This window comes from Equus przewalskii, chromosome 1, assembly GCF_037783145.1.
Source record: "Equus przewalskii isolate Varuska chromosome 1, EquPr2, whole genome shotgun sequence".
Taxonomy (NCBI): Eukaryota; Metazoa; Chordata; class Mammalia; order Perissodactyla; family Equidae; genus Equus; species Equus przewalskii.
Genome location: NC_091831.1, coordinates 141,424,545 through 141,443,881, shown reverse-complemented (window position 1 = coordinate 141,443,881; position 19,337 = coordinate 141,424,545). Strand labels below are relative to the sequence as shown.

At 37.0% G+C, this 19,337-nt stretch overlaps 1 protein-coding gene across 11 annotated transcripts in view; it reads right to left on the bottom strand.

Annotated features, from left to right (window-relative positions):
- The window catches only part of CEP152 (centrosomal protein 152), a 92,680-nt gene that overhangs the window by 35,856 nt on the left and 37,487 nt on the right, over positions 1 to 19,337 (bottom strand). For 8 of the 11 annotated variants that reach the window (XM_070624457.1, XM_070624497.1, XM_070624445.1 and 5 more), the window contains exons 13-17: positions 9,984 to 10,188; positions 5,526 to 5,654; positions 4,796 to 4,905; positions 3,898 to 4,026; positions 3,627 to 3,762 (exon numbers count right to left, since the gene is read on the bottom strand). In XM_070624457.1, coding sequence (XP_070480558.1) covers positions 3,627 to 3,762; positions 3,898 to 4,026; positions 4,796 to 4,905; positions 5,526 to 5,654; positions 9,984 to 10,188 — 709 coding nt within the window. The remainder of the gene's footprint in view (positions 1 to 3,626; positions 3,763 to 3,897; positions 4,027 to 4,795; positions 4,906 to 5,525; positions 5,655 to 9,983; positions 10,189 to 19,337) is intronic. The other 3 variants (XM_070624480.1, XM_070624478.1, XM_070624509.1) reach the window with 1 other exon arrangement.

The following is a 19,337-nucleotide window of genomic DNA, read 5'->3' as shown; positions in this document are numbered from 1 at the left end:
GGGTTCCTAAGAGTATCAAGCTTGCAAGCCCCAATGCATAAACACCTCTTTTTTCTTTTTTTGCTGAGGAAGCTTCACCCTGAGCTAACATCTGTTGCTAATCTCCCTCTTCTTGCTTGAGGAAGATTCACCTGGAGCTAACATCTGTGCCAGTCTTCCTCTATTCTGTATGTGGGTCACCACCACAGCATGGCTACCACCGAGTGGTACAGGTCTGCACCCGAGAACCAAACCTGGGCTGCCGAAGCAGAGAGCGCCGAACTTAACCAGTAGGCCACAGGGCTGGCCCCCAAAAACAGCTCTTTTTGCATGTTTACTAATGTCCCATTGGCCAAAGTAAGTCATGTGGCTAAGATCAGATTCAAGGGATGAAAAACAGACTACCTCTTACTGAGAACAGTTACAAAGCCACATTGTAAGGGGGCATACATTCAGAGATGAAAAGAATGTGTGGCCATTTTTGCAATCCACCACAAGGAAAACCTTGCTTCCCTCTCCTTACAGAGGAAAAGTAATAGACTTTTTGGTCATGGGGCTCTGCTATTTGAACACACTGTAGGAATATCTAATCCAAAAAGTTTTATCTTTAAAGAGAAGAAAATATTTGGATAGTTCTAAAACATTTCAACTTGTTTTACATGCCCTGGACAGCAAAAAACCTCTAACTTCTAAGGACTGACTTAGCATGTACAGTAGTCCCTCCTTAATCACAGTTTCGCTTTCTGTGGTTTTAGTTACCTGTGGTCAACCGTGGTCTGGAAGTAGATAATCCTTCTTCTGAAGTATTGTCAGAAGGTTAATAGTAGCCTAATGCTATGTCATGACGCCTGCGTCAATTCCCCTCACTTCACTTCATCACACAGGCATTGTGTATCATCTCACATCATCACCAGAAGAAGGGTGAGCACAGTACAATATTTTGAGAGAGACAGAGACCACATTCACATAACTCTCAATACAGAACATTGTGATAATTGTTTTATTTTATTATTAGTTATTGTTAATCTCTACTGTGCCTAATTTATAAATTAAACTTTATCATAGGAATGTATGTACAGGAAAAAACATAGCATATATAGAGTTCAGTACTATTTGTGGTTCCAGGCATCCGCCGCGGCTCTTGTAATGTACTGCCTGTGGATAAGGGGGATGGCTGTATTACAACCCCATAAATGAGCCTTACTGTGGATAGGAATGGCATTAAAAATGGGAATATTGATCATCTTTGCTTTGTCTGCAGATTCATGGCCTCCACTAATTACCACCCAGTCTGAAAGGTTCTGTGTGCATGACTTTTTTTTCCCTTTCTCTGAACAAGCCAGGTTAACATGTGAGGAAAGTTCTACTGGTTAAAAACATTAAAACTTGGAATTGAGCTTCTACTTAACCCACAGCCTGACTCAATGTGTGTTTCAGAAAAGAGCACGTCTGAAACAGGAAAATCTACCCTGGGACCGGTAGTGTTGAGTCTTAGAAATTCTGTATGCAGACTAAGTTCCTGACCAAAGGTCAACTGCAGGGAAAATGGCTTATGTCCTGCAGAGAAGGACTATCCTAAAAGTTCCCTAGCTTGCTTGAGTTTAGAAAGATTCTTCCATTGTGTGAGTGTGAAACATTTACTAGGAAGACAGACTGGTATATCTTTGCCCACCTCTGGAGGACATGAAAAGATTAAAGTCTCTTATATTTAAAGTAGCTCTGTTCTGATTAGCTTATAAAGACTACTAAGCCTTAAAAAGGGCTTATACAAATCTAAATAAGTAAAGAATCCTCAGAGAAGCTAGGAATTAAACTTCTAATGGTTTAAGTACACCGGCCCTTGGTGGGGGAGGATGTAACTACAAAGGGCTAGTGCAAGGCAGTTTTTTAGATGATGAAACTATTCTGTATCCTGATCAATCTATACATGTGTTAAAAATTTATAGAACTGTACACCAAACGAAAAAGAGTCAATTTTACTATATGGCAATTTTAAAATTTTAAAGAAAAACAGTTAACCTGTAAGTTTCTTTTGGAAGGGCCAAATAGCAGTGTTAACTTTCCTTCTTGCCCCAGTGCACAAGCATTCATGAGCCAAAATATCAGTCAGTAGCAGCTATTAATTGCAACTAACCAATTATATGAGATCCAATTTTACAGCCAAATTCATTCTTTTAAAAGCACCAGAAAATACATTCCCAAAAAGAATGAATTCTTTGAGAGAATTGCTCTTATGTTCTTCCCAATTTATATAGTTAAAATGAAAGAAAGAAAAGAATCATGCTGGAGATCTTCTCCCTATTTTAATTTTTTAAAACATTACTAAAACCTAAGTCCTTAATTTCCAGGTAATTTAAGATCTCTTCTAACTTTTATACAGCCAGTACTAACTAAAACAGCTCCCTTTAGAAGCTCTCTTTCTAGTAGATGATATGTATACATGGCATGTTTTTTTTTTACCATATTCATCTAATCAAAAATAATCAAAATATTAAGTGAACCAAATTTCGTACCCACTTTTTTTTTTTTGAGGAAGACTAGCCCTGAGCTAACATCTGCCAATCCTTCTCTTTTTGCTGAGGAAGACTGGCCCTGAGCTAACATCCATGCCCATCTTCCTCTATTTTATATGTGGGACGCCTAGCACAGCATGGCTTGCCAAGCGGTGCCATGTCTGCACCTGGGATCTGAACCAGTGAACCCCGGCCACCGAAAAAGAATGTGTGCACTTTACCGCTGAGCTGGCCCCTCCGCACCCATTCTTTACTATTCTTTTTACGTCTGTGGTAGCAATAGCTTGCTTCAACATAACTTATTCAGAAACCTCCGTATAGAACATTTACTGAAGGCCTTTAAAAATGTTTTCTGCTCTTGACGCAGGTGGCTTTCAAAGCCTGGTCTGCAGCCTGGTCCACAGTGGACGGGAGAGGCAGACGTGGGTCTGTGTGAGGCTCAGGCCAGGACGGGGAAGAAAGAAGGAGGGGCAGCTGTTTACACGTGATTTTACTCCTGGACACTCACCAATGGCAACTTAGAAGTTTCAGACAGGAGGAGCGAGTACACTGCAGCCCCTGCAGCCTCTGGGAAAAATGAGAGCTTCCCTGAAAGAGGTCACATCAACACTGTGACCGTCCTCTCCACAGCTCCGTGTCACCACCTTCCCTACTGGGAGACCCAGGTTCAGACTCCCGCTCTTCTCCCCAGAAGAATGAAATGACTCCTGGGTACTGAGAGAGAAACAGATCAAGGGAAAATGTCTCTGCAGGACTATTTGCACAGGGCTCACAGCACAATGTTGGGTGGCCTGAGCAGCCAACAAACAAATGCAAAACGAGGATCCCTGGGTTGCAGTCTCAAAGCGACTCGGGTCCACTCTTCCTTGTTTTCAGAACTATTTTTTGCCCTTGGAATAAATCTACAAGGATGAATGATTTTCTCCTAAATGTATGCCACTTTCTACTAAGGTTTAATAATCATTTCAACATTTACTGTATTTTGTGAGCTATATTAGTGGATACAGCCCAAAGTAAAGAGACTTCAACGGATGCCTTCTCTATTGCAGAGGAGAACAAGTGCCCTGGTTTCAATGACAATAGTGAGGCCAGAGAAATGAACTGAAGTGAACACAACATGAGCTTGAACTGTACCTTATTCTCCTGAGTCTGTTGCTCCTTTTCAATGGTCTTCCTGAGAGTCGATTCTAGATTATCTTTCTCTCTGCACACTTCCAGGTAACACTCCTGCACAGCAGCCATCTCCTTGTTCATCTGATCTAATTCAGACCTTGGATACACAAAACCGGCAACTAAATGACCACCAAAAAATACAAGGCTGCAGAACAATTTTTCTCTACACTATGGAAGAGAAGAATGACGTGTCTCTACAGTTTAAAAGGCAGCTAAACTCTTTTATTCTCACCTCAGTTGCAAGCGAGTCCCCTCGTAGATCTCAAAGAGCTGCTGCTTCTCCAAAGCGTGCTTTGCTAACAGGCTTTCGCGTATTTGGGCTTTCATGGCTTCGTGGTGCTGCTCGTAAGTCCTCTCACACCTGGAAACAAACAGCGGACAGCAGGTCTTAGGCAGTGCCCAGCACGACTAGAAACGCCAAGATGAATTGGTTTCTCTTCCTTCTTTCCCACTACTTCTCCCTCTAATGCAAATTATAATTCAGGTCGGGTTGGTTTTCCCCAAGCAAGAGCAGCAATAATTAATTTTCAATAGATGATCTTATAAGAATCTTCAAAATTTTCTTCCTTCAAATGTTTCTTGAAAAAGTTAGAAACTTGGATGTGAGGATGCCTCAATCCTTCAAACAGAGATACTAGTCTGTGGTGAGGACTCGTGTATAAAAAATGAATTGAAATAATCGAGGATGTGGTTCCAAAAGTCCGAGTCATCTATATGAAACACAAATACTAGCAACACCCAACTCACAAGTAAGTTATGCTCCAAAAGTCTGTTTCCAAGTTTATGATTTGGTATTTGGAAGACATATTCCCTCCCACAGATTTCTTCCTTATAAAGAATAGTTTCCCAGACTAGGCTTTAAAAACCATTAAGCTATACTATTTCAGTGAACTACAGTTTCGATGGTGCTATGGAACCCAACCCACTACATAACATCATTTCTATGGGAAATGTGTTCCAAATTCTAATTTGAGAAGCCAGGGACTCTTCTTCTCTAATCCAAGATCTCAACAGGGAGCGTTTACTCCGCCATTTCTCTTTAATCTTTTTTTGGGAGGGTTGGGGGAGGGCAGAGAAAGAAAGGGAAGGGTGCCCAGGAGGCCTGCATTAGGCCTCTGGATAGACTTTACCTGTCCACAGCTTCTTGTTTATCACGGTCAAAATCTTGTACCATTTGTCTCATTTGATTACACAAGTCTTGATTTGCATTTCTCAGTTTTTCTTCATTTTCTTTAAGTTCCTAGATACAAAATAATAACATAAGGTTAGAGGAAACAAACATCATTTTCATTGACTAGTCTAATTTCATTTTTTAACATCCTCTGTGCTTTATCTCTACTCTGTAACATTATTTGACATAACAAGATAGTTCTCACAATTCTATGAAAGTCTCTTCATGCCGTGACAAGAGTATTGATTCATTTATTTGACAAGTAGCTTTCTGATAAGAATAAAAGTTAAAATTTTGTATTTAATTTGAAATCTATGAAATGAAAACATTTAACCAGGGAAGTATTGGCTGATGCCTTAAAATAAGTCTTAGAATCCAATGATCTTCAGCAACCATGTCAATAAGCAAAGGTTTACTTTTTGGTCAAGGGCTGGCTGAGGGGGAAAGACCACCTCTATTAGCCATGCCACTGTATAGACAGGAAACTGGATTTTCACTAACCTACCTTCTGTTGAAACTACTACCCCATGACCAACAGTAAAAGGAAATGAGTGGAATCCTTAATCACCTACTAATATACTTGTCTACTAACTCACATTGCCTCTGTATTTTTGAAAAGACTATTATATCCTTTGAATTTAATGAAGCCATGAAAATTCTCAGAAAACATAGGAAAATTATTTAATCACCTGATTTTGTTGTTGTAAAACTTGAATTTCATTTTTGAGTCGCAGAATATCATCTTTGACAATCATATCAGAAGTAGAAGAATCAGGCCATAATTGATTAGTTGGTTTTTCTGAGGTATCTGTTTTAGTCTAAACATTAAAAAGAAGTCAACAGTTTTTCAGGTTTTTAAAATATTCTAAGTACTTGGTTCGAAATAATTTCATACTTACAAAGAAATTATACAAATAATTTCCACATACATTTTACCATCGTCCCCAAATATAACCACAGCACAACGATCAAAACCAGGAAATTAACTAGGATACAATAGTAGTAACTAATCTACTGACCTTATACAAAATTTTCCAGTTTTCCTCTACTGTCCTGTTTCTGCTTCAAGATCCCATCTACAATTCGCATCACATTCAGTCATCAGGTCTCGTTAGTCTCCCCGAATCTAGGACAGTCCTTCAGTCTTTGTCTTTCAAACCCATGATATTTTTGAAGAGTACTAACCAGTTATTTTATAGGATGTCCCTCAATTTCGTTTTTTTTTTTTTTTTTGAGCTAACATCTGCTGCCAATCCTCCTGTTTTTGCTGAGGAAGACTGGCCCTGAGCTAACATCCGTGCCCAACTTCCTCTACTTTAGATGTGGGACACCTGCCACAGCATGGCTTGACAAGTGGTACCACGTCCACACCTGGGATTCGAACCAGCAAACCCTGGGCCGCCCAAGCGGAATGTCCACACTTAACTGCTGCGCTACCAGGCCGGCTCCTCAATTTGGGTTTTTCTGACATTACCTTACTATTAAATTCAGGTTATCCACTTTGGGCATGAATGCCACAGAAGTGATGTGTGTACTTTTGAGGAGACACGTAATATCAATATGCCCCTTACTGGTGATGATCAATTGATGAAGGAGGTGTCTGCAGACCCCTCCATTGTAAAAGTTACTATTTTTCCACTTGTAATTAGTAATAAATATCTTATGAGGAGATACTTTGAGACTATGCAAATATCTTATTTTTCATCATACTTTCACCCTCTAAATTTAGCATCTATTTATTTATTTATGTAATCAGTGCTGACTCATAGATATTTTATTCAACAGGTAAAATTTTTTCTTTTTTGGAAGATTAGCCCTGAGCTAACATCTGCCACCAATCCTCCTCTTTTTGCTGAGGAAGACTGGTCCTGAGCTAACATCCATGTCCATCTTCCTCTATTTTATATGTGGGATGCCTGCCATAGCATGGCTTGATACGCTGTGCATAGGTCCACACCCAGGATCCAAACCGGTAAACCCCAGGCCACCAAAGCAGAATGTGCGAACTTAATTGCTGTGCCACTGGGCAGGCCCCTCAACAGGTACAATTTTGAAGACTCAATGGATTTTGGCAAATTGTTTCCAGAAAAGTTGTACAAATGTATACTGTCATGAGTCTGTCCAACTCTTTTTTTATTTTCCTGAGGAAAACTAGCCCTGAGCTAACATCTGTTGCCAACCTTCCTCTTTTTTTGCTTGAGGAAGATTGGCCCTGAGCTAACATCTGTGCCAATCTTCCCCCACTTTATATGTGGGTCACCACCACAGTGTGGCTGATGAGTGGTACAGGTCTGTGCCCAGCATCTGAACCCGAGAACCTGGGCCACTGAAGTGGAATGCACCGAACTCAACCACTATGACACAGGGCTGGCCCATGTCCAACTCTCTTTACCTCCACTGGCAGTGACTGTCTTTAAATAATGATTGTATTTGATGGGGAAAAGGGCATCTAACAATTGCTTTTGTTTGCATTTCTTGTTTGGCCATCAGAAGGGAATCTCTTACCTAGCTTCATTGTTCATTTGTTTTACATATTCCCAGATTTGTCTGTTTACATGACTTTGCACATTTTCCTTTTACCATCTGTTTTTTTCTTATCTATTTTTATGAGTTCTTTATTCATTGAGGAGGTCACAAAGATGTTTTTTAAATAGCTATTTGACTTGTTGGTTTACGTATTTACCTGAACTCTGAGCTCTCTTCTACAATGATTAAAAAATATCCTGTGGCAAGGTTCATTCTGCTCACTGGGGCAAGGGGAGGAATATGTATCTCACTGCCATGTGGGATGACAGAACACCACAGCTTGGGCTCAGTCTTCCATTCACAGTCTTCACTTCCTCCAGAGGGAGACTGCTCTAGTGTTGACTTTGCTCTTTTCACTTCTCATCCTTTCCCAGAAGCCACTGCTCCGACCCCAGCCACAAGAGAGAAGAGCTAAGAATACATATTCTGTTAGCTTCTCTCCAGATTTGGGGTTACCAATGAGACTTAAAGGATTTTACTGACTCATTAGGATGGCCTTCATTTTTTTCAACTTAGCCTCCACTTTTTAAAATTTATTATATTCATTTGTGCTTCCTTCCCCACTGGTGAGTTTTTATTACCAGGAATGAAAGTGACATCATACTGATATACTGAAAAACAATATTCATGGCTAGCTATTGCACTCAGTGTGATATACTATCACATTGCAGACACACAGGGTCAGGTACTTGTACCTGTCAGCACAAAACCCTCACAAAGACCTTTAAAAAGAGAAAGATCCCTGGAAACATCACAAAAATTTCTTTCTAAAAGTGAAATACTGAAGACAATATTTTCAAGAAAACTAGAAATATAATACACCAACTCTCATAGGATCTTCCTAATTTTCATGTCTAAAAAGATTCTAGCTAGGAACCTTCTGAGCTGGCTACTGAACATTGTCTAGTCAAGTACCTTGGAATCAGTATACAGCTTTAACCACAACTGGTGGGTAAGGTAATCATCTCTACTGGGTATCAGACACAGAAAGGTCTCTGTGTTTTATTTATTACACTAACAAAAAATTCAGTGTAGATGTGGGCCCTGACTGCTAGTAAGCCAGTCTGGTTTTCTTAAGGTCTTTACCACATTCTACCTTAATGGCCCAGTTGTTCAACCGGAATGAACGGCACAGTATTTGACCTGCTCCCAGTCGCTGCACAGTGCCACGTATGGGCAGACTCTTAATTCCATCACACATGATCCTGGAGATGTCATAGAGCAGCACTGCTCTGAAGAGTCACATGACGTGAAAGCCAAAAAACTGACTCTCTATAATTATAAATATAAACCACTCATGTGGAAGTGTATCTGTGCCATAAGTAATTTCAATATAAAACAAAGAAAGCACCAACATACCTGAGCTAATAAGGTTCAGACTCAAAATCACGCTCCTACTCTCCTAAATCTTAGCATATTCTCATCAAAATGCTTAAACTAACCGACTCTAATCTAACACAAATTGGGACACAGCTTTCATTCCCATCCTTTTTAAGAAACACATGGAAACAGTTGAAACAGCTTGATTTAAAGATGTTAGATATGCTGGGGGAAAGGGGTTCGTTCTCATTTGGTTGTTAACATTGAAATCAATGCTGTATTCATCAAACATAGTTACTCAGAAGAGGGAACCAGACTGGGCAGGACTTTAACAGTAAAAACACACTATTTATTTCTGGAAAATAAATTAGACACAATTAAAATTCCATAATAACAAGAGCTATAGAACATCTTGCATACTTTGCTTTAAATAGGATTGTTTTAATGAACACAATTCCTAGATTAAAGGATAAAACAGTACTAAAGTAGGAAGTAAAATATTTCCATCCAGGAGGAAAAAGAATACACCAGTTACACTCATTTTCCCCCTTCCTTTTCCTTTTAGTTATTAGGTCTTTTATACATTATTTTCTATTGGGAGTGCAGATGGGTTGGGATTTGGGAAATATGGAAGGGTGAAAAAGGCAGCTATTAAAGGAGGGCAACCCTAAAGATCTCTGTGATAGCATAATCCTGGGGAAATAACCTTGCCTATTTATTGGTCAAGTGTTCTAGTTTCAATTTGCCTGAAGACCGACTGTAACCTCAGAAGTGTCACAAACTCCTCCAGCTCCATTTGCCTCATCTATAAAGTAAGGAGCTAATTGAAGGATATGAAGGTGGATTTCAATGATTCTGACATCATCTGATTCTGTGCCTTTCCCACCTGTCACACCACCACAGTATAATCATAATTTCTTTATATAGAATGACTCTTGTTATAGGAACATGGACCAGATAAATGTCATAGACAAAATGCTAAAGTATTTCCCTGTGGAGCATTTAACTAGATTTTGGAGCACTGTTGGTACAAGCCAATCTTGAGGAAATGCAGATACCTTGTTACATAGAATGCCTCCTTAGATTTGTGGTAAAGGAATTTTACCTAATCGGTATCTCATTTATTAGGTGTCAAGAGCAACCAGAAAATATATTCCCTTAAGTGGCATTTCCTTCGTTAACCTTTATTTCTAAAAAAGTCAAATGAACCTCTGAAAGACTAAGGTTTAATTTAAATACGAAAATTGAAAGAGTGTTTACTTTATGAAGTCTTCTAAAAATGCCATTTTAACTCTACAAACCTCAACCTCGATGCTTTTTTCATCCTTTTCCACCTGTTGGAGATCTTCGATTTTCTTTCGACAGTCTTTGAGATCATTTTGTAACTGAGACACCAGATGACGCTTCACCGAGTTGCTGCCCAGCAAACGCTCCACTTCTGCTTTCAGCTTGAGGATGACCTCATCTTTAGACATCACTTCATTTGGGTCTTCTTGCAGTACACTGCTAATGGGGAAATTATCCTTTTAAGATTAAATCAAGTAACAAATCAAGGACAGTTATTCCTTCAAAGTGACTAACTGCAGTGGTGACCATGTTTTGTGACCTATACAACTATATACTAATACTTCAAAAACAATTTCAAGCTTTATCATATACAAGGATATCATTTTTGCTACATCTTCATATACAGAAATACATTTATTCATATGAAGACCATTCTTAAGTTTAGTCCTGCTGCCTCACTGCAAGCAGTTCAGCCATGCAAAGTTTGACACGGCACACATTTTCATTGGTGGTAAATTGCATGCTGTATATGCATGTCCTTTATGACTCCAAGAGAAACAACATGAAAATAAAGGAGGAAAAAAACAGTAAACAATAGCCATCCTAACCAGATTCCTGTATCTCTTTTATTAAAACACAAGTCTGAGTGGATAGCTGAGCAATTGGGAAAAAATGTCAAAAAGTTGTGCTAATTTAATCCAACTTTAGTTTCAATAAATTTCAAAGTTGGAATGAGAATTTCTGCTCCTTGCCATAAAGAATTAAAAGGACCAGATTTCTCTTCCTGCTTAAAAAACTAGAAAAATCAAATAAAATACATTAAACAATATTTTTCAATCATTAGACAACAGGAAGCATAGCATAGAAAACCCTGAGAAAAGGAAAACAAACAAGGTAAGGCCTGTGATTGTCACAGCTTTCTGCCTGGAGAGTTCCAGGCTGGAGCACAGGGGAAGGAAACCCACACAGAGCCCAGCAATCTCACTGAGTTGCAAGGAGTTCTGTTTGGGGAGGCCAAAATGGCTAGAATTTGAGAGAAACACTGTGGGAAAAGAAGCTAAACAGAAAGAGAGATCTGGTGATCTGTGTATGCATATGAGGAAATTACCTCAAGGCCAGGGAAAGAACCACAGGAAAGGAATAGGGCTGGGAATATTTTGTGCTCCAATGAGCCGTAGTGGGAAGACTTCCGAATTCACAGAGCATCCAATATTGCCTTAGCAGTGGGGCCAAATCAGCCCCAGATTAAAGGCTGCTCTAAACCTGATCGATCAAAGCCTATAAAGAAAGGCTTGAAGGGATCAAATGGATTCCAAGTAACTTAAGTGTGTCACAGAAAAAGAATAATATTTTTAAAAACACAATAAAATCTAACAACTAAAACATAAAATTCCAAATGTCCAGCATCCAATCAAAATTTACCAGGCGTGCAAATAAGCAGGAAGGAAAATATGAACTATAACCAGGAGAAAAATCAATCAATAGAAACTGATCCAGCAATGACAGAGACAATAGAATTAAATACATTCCATATGTTCAGGAAGATAGAGAAAAAACATGAATAAGATGAGGAGAAAAATGGAAGATATAAAAAAAGACCCAAACGGGACTTACAGGGACAAAAAATTTCAACATCTGAAATGAAAAATATACTGCATGAGATTAACAGCATATTTAACATTGTAGAAGAAAAGATCAGTGGACATAAAGACATAGCAATAAAACTACAAAATTAAACACAGAGAAAAAGAAGACTGAAACAGAAACACAGAGAGCATATTAAGTTTTCCAACCTATGTGTAAGTAAAGTCCCAGAAGAGGAGACGGGAGAGGGATACAAAAAAATTTGAAAAAATGACCAAAATTTCTCTATTTGATGAAAACTAAAACCCCAGAAAACCTAGAAGCTCAATAAATCTCAAGCAGAAAAAAAACCTTAAGAAAACCACCATAAGTTATAACAACATCAAGCTGCTGAAAACGAAAGATAAATAAAGAGAGAGAGCAGGAAGACTCCTGGAGAGAACCAGAGAGAGGAATCCTGAATTCTGTGTATAGACTTGTATAAGCATCTGTCTAAGCCCTGAACTCTGCATGCACAGAACAGACCCTCAAGCCAGCAAAGCAAAGATTTGGAGAATTTAACTGAAACTTGAACCACACACACATCTCACAATGACTAACCCTTGAGGGGTGCATACACAGGACAGATCCAAACCAATGTGGCAAAGGCTTGGAAAAGTGCACTGAGATTCAAAACACCCATGCAAGTTTCTACATAACACAAAAATCACAATGTCTAGTATACAATTTAAAATTACTCCAAATGGAACTAACCAGGAAAATGTGGCCAATCACAAGAGAAATGCTGAAACTATCACAAAGAGTCTTAAACGTTTAACACAGCTATTATATCTATGCTTTATGAGGTAAAGGAAAACATACTTGAAATGAATGAAAAGATAGGAATTCTCAACAGAGAAATAAAAACTATAAAAGAACCAAATAGAAAATTTATCATTAGCCAGGCTCCAAAGAATAGAGATGACAGAGGAAACAATGAGTGAACTTGAAAACAGTTCAACAGCAATTATCTAATATGAAAATAGAAAAATATTAAAAGAAAATGAACAGTGTCTCAGGGAACTGTGGGACAATATAAAAAGATTTAACATATGTGTAATTGCAGACCCAGAAGGAGAGGAGAAAAAGATAGGGGCAGAAAAGATATTTGAAGAAATAATGGTCAACATTTTCACAAATTTGGTAGAAGACATAATAAATTTATGTTTTCAAGACGCTCAGTGAACCACAAATGGGTTAAACTAAAAGAAAAACACACAGACACACATCATAACCAACGTGCTGAAAAGTAAAGAATAAGGAAAAAAATCTTGAAAACATTGAGACAAAAACTACACGTTACACACAGAAAAAATGTTTCAAATAACAATAGATTTCCCTTCAGAAATCACTTAGGCCAGACATAGCAGAAGAACCTATCTTTAAAGTGCTGAAATAAAACAACAGCTGATCCAGAATTCTATAATTAGCAAATATAAGGACATTTTATATAAAGAAACTAAGAATTTATTGCCAACAAACATACTCTAGAAGAAATGCTAAAGGAAATACTTCAAGCTAAAGTGAAATGATATCTTCCCATAGGGAAATCTATACTGAAAACTACAAAACATTATCGAAAGAAACTGAAGAAGACCTAAATAAAAGAAGAGGTATAGTAAACATGTTCAGAAATTGGAAGACAATTCTTTTTCCCTCAGCTTTATTGAGGTATAACTGACAAATAGCAATTTCTTAAGATGTCAATTCTCTCCAGATTGATCTATAGATTCAACACAATCCCAATTAAAGTTCCAGCAGACTTTCTGGAGAAACTGACAGGCTAATAGTAAAATTTATTTTGAAATGCAAAGGACTTAGAATAGCCAAAACAATTTTTTAAAACAAACAACAAAGTTGAAGGACATATCCAACCCATTTCAAGACTTACTATAAAACTACGGTATCAAGACTGTTCATTTTTAGCAAAAAGATCAATGGAACAGAATGGAGAATATAGAAATAGGCCCACAAATGTATGGTCAATTGATTATTATCAAAAATATCAAGGCAATTCAATGAGAAAAGAAGTTTTTCTGACAAATGGTGTTAGATCAACTGGATACTGGTATGAAAAAAAATGAACATCAATCCTTACCTCACATCACACTAAAAAACTAACTCATAATGGATCATAGACATAAACGTAAGAGCTAAGACTATCAAACTTCTAAAAGAAATCATAAGAAAATGTTTGTAATACTGAGTTACAATAGACACAAGAACCAAGAACTATAAAAGAGATCATTGATAAATTAGAATTCACAAAAGCTTAAATTTTTGCTCTTCAAAAGATACCATCAAGAAAATGAAAAGGTAAACCAGAAAGACATATATCAGACAAAGGGCCTGTATCCTGGAACACATAAAGACCAAACAATATACACAAATGGCAATTAAGCACATCAGGAAAAAAGAAAGAAAAGAAGAAAGTAAAGCACATCAAAAGATGTTTAACATCCTTTGTCATTAGGGAAATACAAATTAACATCAAAATGAGATAGCACTACACACACACTAAAAGCGCTCAAATTAAAAAAGATTGACAGGGGCCAGCCCCATGGCCAAGTGGTTAAGTTCGCGTGCTCTGCTTTGGCGGCCCAGGGTTTTACCCATTCGGATCCCCAAGAGGGGACATGGCACCACTTATCAGACCATGCTGAGGTAGAGTCCCACACAGCACAACCAGGACCACAACTACAATATATAACTATGTATTGGGGGGCTTTGGGGAGAAGAAGAAGAAAAGAAAAAAAAGAGATTGGCAACACATTAGCTCAAGTGCCAATCTTTGAAAAAAAAAAAAAAAGATTGACAATACCAAGTTTTAATAATGATGTGGAAAAACTGGAACTCTCATACATTGCTGCTGGGAATGCAAAATGCTACAACCACTTTGGAAAAGAGTATTTATACTATCATACCTAAATAAAATAAGTTAGAGGAGCTATAATGCAAGCATAAAGAGGAAGCAACTGGAGCATAAGTGGAAAGTAAGAGGTAAAATTACCTCCATTAGCAGATGATATAACTATATCTAGACACTTCTATTCAACATTGTACTAGAAATTCTAGCTGCAGCAATTAGTCAAGAAAAAGAAGTAAAAGGCATCCAGATTGGAAAGAAAGAAGTAAAACTATTTCTATTTTCAGATGACATGGTCTCAAATATAAAAAATCCTCAGGAGACCACTAAAAAACTATTTGAATTAATAAATAAGTTTAGCAATGTAGCAGGATTTGAGATCAATACACATCATCAATCATATTTCTGTAAAATAATAATGAACCAGCTGAAAGTAAAATTAAGGAAACAATCCAGCAAAAAGAATAAGAAAGAGAATAAAATACCTAGGAATAAAGTTAATAAGAGAAGTATGTGACTAGTGACACTGAAAACCACAAAACTGCAAAAGTACATGACTAGTACACTGAAAGAAATTAAAGAAGATCTAAATAAATAGAAAGACATCTCATGTTCAAGGATCAAAAGACAATATTGTTTAGATGGCAGTACTCCCCAAATTGATCTATAGATTCAATGCAACCCCTATTGAAATCTTAGCTGGTTTCTTTGTAGAAATGGACAGACTGATCCTAAAATTCATGTGGAAATGCAAGAAATCCAGAATAGCCAAAAAATCTTGAGAAGAACAAAGTTGGAAGACTCACACTACCCAATTTCAAAACTTACTACAAGTCTACAGCAATCAAGACAGTGTGGTACTGGCATAAGGACAGACATATAGATCAATGGAATAGAACTGAGAGCCCAGAAATAAACCCTCACATTTATAGTCAATTGATTTTCGACAAGAGTGCCAAAACAATTTAATGGGGAATAGTCTTTTCAACAAATGGTACTGGGACAACTGGATACTCATGTGCAAAAGAACAAAGTTAGACCTCTATCTCACATTATATGCAAAAATTAACTCAAAATAGATCCAACATCTAATGTAAGAGAGAAAGCTCTTAGAAGAAACCCTAGGTATAAATCTTCAGGACCTTCGATTAGGAAATGGTTTCTTAAATAACAAAAGCACAAGTAGCCAAAGAAAAAGTAGGAAAGTTGGACTTCGTAGAATTAAAGACTTTACTGATTCAAAGAATGCTCTCAAGGAAGCAAAAAGACAGTCCACAGAATAGGAGAAAATACTTGCAAACCATACATCTGACAAGGGATTTGTATCCAGAAAATGTAAAGAACAGTTAAAACTAAACAATAGAAAGAACCCAATTATAAAATAGGTGAAACATTTGAATAGACATTTCTCCAAAGAAGATATACAAATGGCCAATAAACACATGAAAAGATGTTCAACATTATTAGCCATTAAATCAAAACCACATCATTAGCAAATCAAAACCACAATGAGAAACCATTTCACACCCACTAGAAGGAGTATAATAAAAAAAATGGAAAATAGCAATTGTTGGCAAGGATGTGGAGAAATTGGAACCCTCATACACTGCTGGTGGGATGTAAAATGGCATAGCCACTTTGGAAAACAGTTGGACTGTTCTTTAAAATGCTAAATATAGAGTTACCATATAACCCAGCAATTTCACTCCTAGGTATATATCTAAGAGAAATGAAAATATACGTCCACACAAAAATTTGGGCACAAATGTCATAGCAGTATAAACCATCAGCTGATGAGTGGATAAACAAAATGTGGTATATTCATACAATGGAATATTATTTGTCTCTAAAATGGAATGAAATACAAAGTCCTGACATAAGATGCTAAGTGAAAGAAGCTAATCACAAAAGACCACATATTATATGATTCCAGTTATATGAAATGTACAGAATAGGCAAATCCATAGAGACAGAGAGTAGATTAGTGGTTGCCTGGAGCTGAGGGCAGGAAGGAATAATGAGGAATGACTGGTAGTATGTATGGGGTTTCTTTTGGGGGATATTGAAATGTTCTAAAATTAGGTTGTGGTGATAGCTGCACAACTCTGTGACTATACTAAAAAAACCACAGAACTGTACACTTCAAATAGGTGGATTTATGGTATGTGAAATATATCTCAATAAAACTATAGAAGAAAAAAGAACAAGTACAAACACCTAATGTATGAGTTCCCTTTATATGGAGGCAAACCTAATCTATAGGGTTTAGGTATGAATAATTAGATCTTAAAAGGACAGAGAAAACCAGAAAATGATTGCTGTAACAGTTAAGGTCACAGTTAACCTCAAGGTTATGAATGGAAACAGAAATAAGGGCAGCTGCTGGCAATGTTTATTTCTTGACCTGGGTGGTGGTTCCACGCACACTCACTCTAAAAGCATTCACCAAGCTGTACACTTAGTTTCATGCACTTTTCTTTGTGTTATATTTCACAGCTTTAAAATGTTTAAAAAGTAAAATAAAATTATAAAAGTACTAGAAAAATGCCATCAAGAAATCATAAAAGAGTGATGGATCTAACGACATAAAAACTTTAAACCGGGAAAGTGATAACTTTCTCAACACTGGCTAGGGTGCAGAGGAATAGGTACTGTTACATGATGCGGGTAATAGTGCAAACTACAGGGCTGCTTGGCAACATGTACCAAAAGCCTCAAATACATGCACACCCTTTAGTAAGAATATCCACCCACACCTTAAGGAAATAATCAAAGATGTGAATAACAACTTGACTATAAGGGTGCTATAATAATAATATTGCATTATTTATAAGAAAAAAATTTTAAACAGAGGATTACTAACTAAAATATAGTACATTCAGCCACATACCCATTAGTAAATATATATAACAATCTTTACTGACATCTAAAGATTCCAGAATGTATTAAGTTAAAAGACACATTAAAAACAGTATATTCAATATTATTTTGTCGTTTAGAAACATCAAAACAGATAATCTGGAAGTTATGTAACAAAATGTTAATAGTAGTTTTCTTCATGGGAGGTGAAGTAAGATTATGAGTGCTTCTAATTTTCTTCTGTTTTCTTAATCTGTATTTTCTAATTTTTCTATAATAACGAAGAAAGTTACTTTTGAAAAGAAAGAAATGGTTGATAGTATGTACCCTTAATAAGATGTGATGAAAATGGAACCTCGTCTCTGTGGTCTTCCTCCACAAAACCCAGGAGGAAAACATAATCATGAGAAAAATATCAAATTCCAATAGGGGGGCTTCCTAAAAATAGTCAACCAGTATTTCTCAAAACTGCCTGCTCATCAAAAATAAGGAAAGTCAAGTGTAACCTAAGTAAACATAACTCCTAAATGTAGTGTGGTATCCTGGATGTAATCCCAGAACAGAAAAAGGATGTCAGGTAAAAACTAAGGACATCTAAATAAACTACGGACATTAGTTAATTAAAATAAAGTATCAATATTAGTTCATTAATTGTAACAAATGTACCATGTTGATGTAAGTTGTTAATAGGGAAAAATGCGTGCAGAGCATATGGGAACTCTTTGTACTATATTAATTTTTCTGTAAAGCCAAAACTGTTCTAAAAAACTGAAGTCTATTTTGAAAAAAAGCAATAAATAGTACCTGAGTTAAAATTTTTACTGTTTTTCACTTTCAGATCATTCCAAATGAAATGTGAGAATATATATTACGTGTATGCAAACACACACATATGTATACAGAGAGAATGAACAAAATATTAGTTTTTGTAGCTCCCTGCAATATGCTACATATTTATCAATACACACAACTTTTGTATATGTGATACATAGTATAAATATTTGTAAATATAGATCTTACCTATTTGAACCACTTCTATTTTATAGAAATATATAAATATAAGTAGAAATATATAAGAAATATAAAATATATTATAATGCATCTTCCTGTGCTGTAAGACATGGTGAACTATGGCTAAGCAGGACATTTATTTTTCTCAGTTAACAAATTATGCACCCCTAATTTCTTTTCTTACTCAATGCTGACCACTGAAATAGCACATCATGTACTCCTAGAGGGAGCCAAGTCAGAAAGCAGAGAAAGCACTTGCTAAAATAATTTTCTCTTCTTTCCCAAAAGGGAAAAAGCCAGCGTTGGTGACCAGTCCTGCATAAGGCTCAGGACGGAGCCCTGTGGAAGTCGGTTCCCCTAAATCCAAATAAACTGTAGATCCTTATGAAGCCTGCTGAGAAGACCAAAGGGAAAAGGCATTCCACTTGTTAAATGTTTATTATTTGAGCTTCGCAGCCAACTATAATAAGGGAGAGGGGAAGCTGTCTGCAAGTCGCATGCAGACTTAGCTACTCAAATTCCGTGAATGTGAAATAGAACACTGAGGCTAAACCCTTAAAATTTACTAGGCAGTAGCTAGAGGGAGGTGGTAGTTGGGAATCAAAGGTTGGAGCCGCTAACATTTGGGTCAGTGATTTGACAGCAGCTCAAGTCAACAAAGAACTAAAATTCTCGACACTGGGAAAAGTGTTGCTTTCTCTTGTTCTAACAATCACAGTCCAGCAGAGGAAAGGTACAAATCTCTTCTCTACTATACTTCTTCTCACTTTGATCTAAGAATAAGTGTTTTTACTTTTTCCTCAAAGCAGAATTCTTATCTATTAAACTGTTGGTGGGTGAGATAAGCTAAACCTTTCTTCACTTGTCCTGCTTTCACTGAACATCTCGCTGAACTTCAATGACTACCCACTTTGTGCTTAGTTATTCTCCACTTTCTCAGTTGAACATGGCTGGTATTCCTTTTCCTATGATAGTGACGTGATATCTCCGGTTTATTATCTGTAGGAAT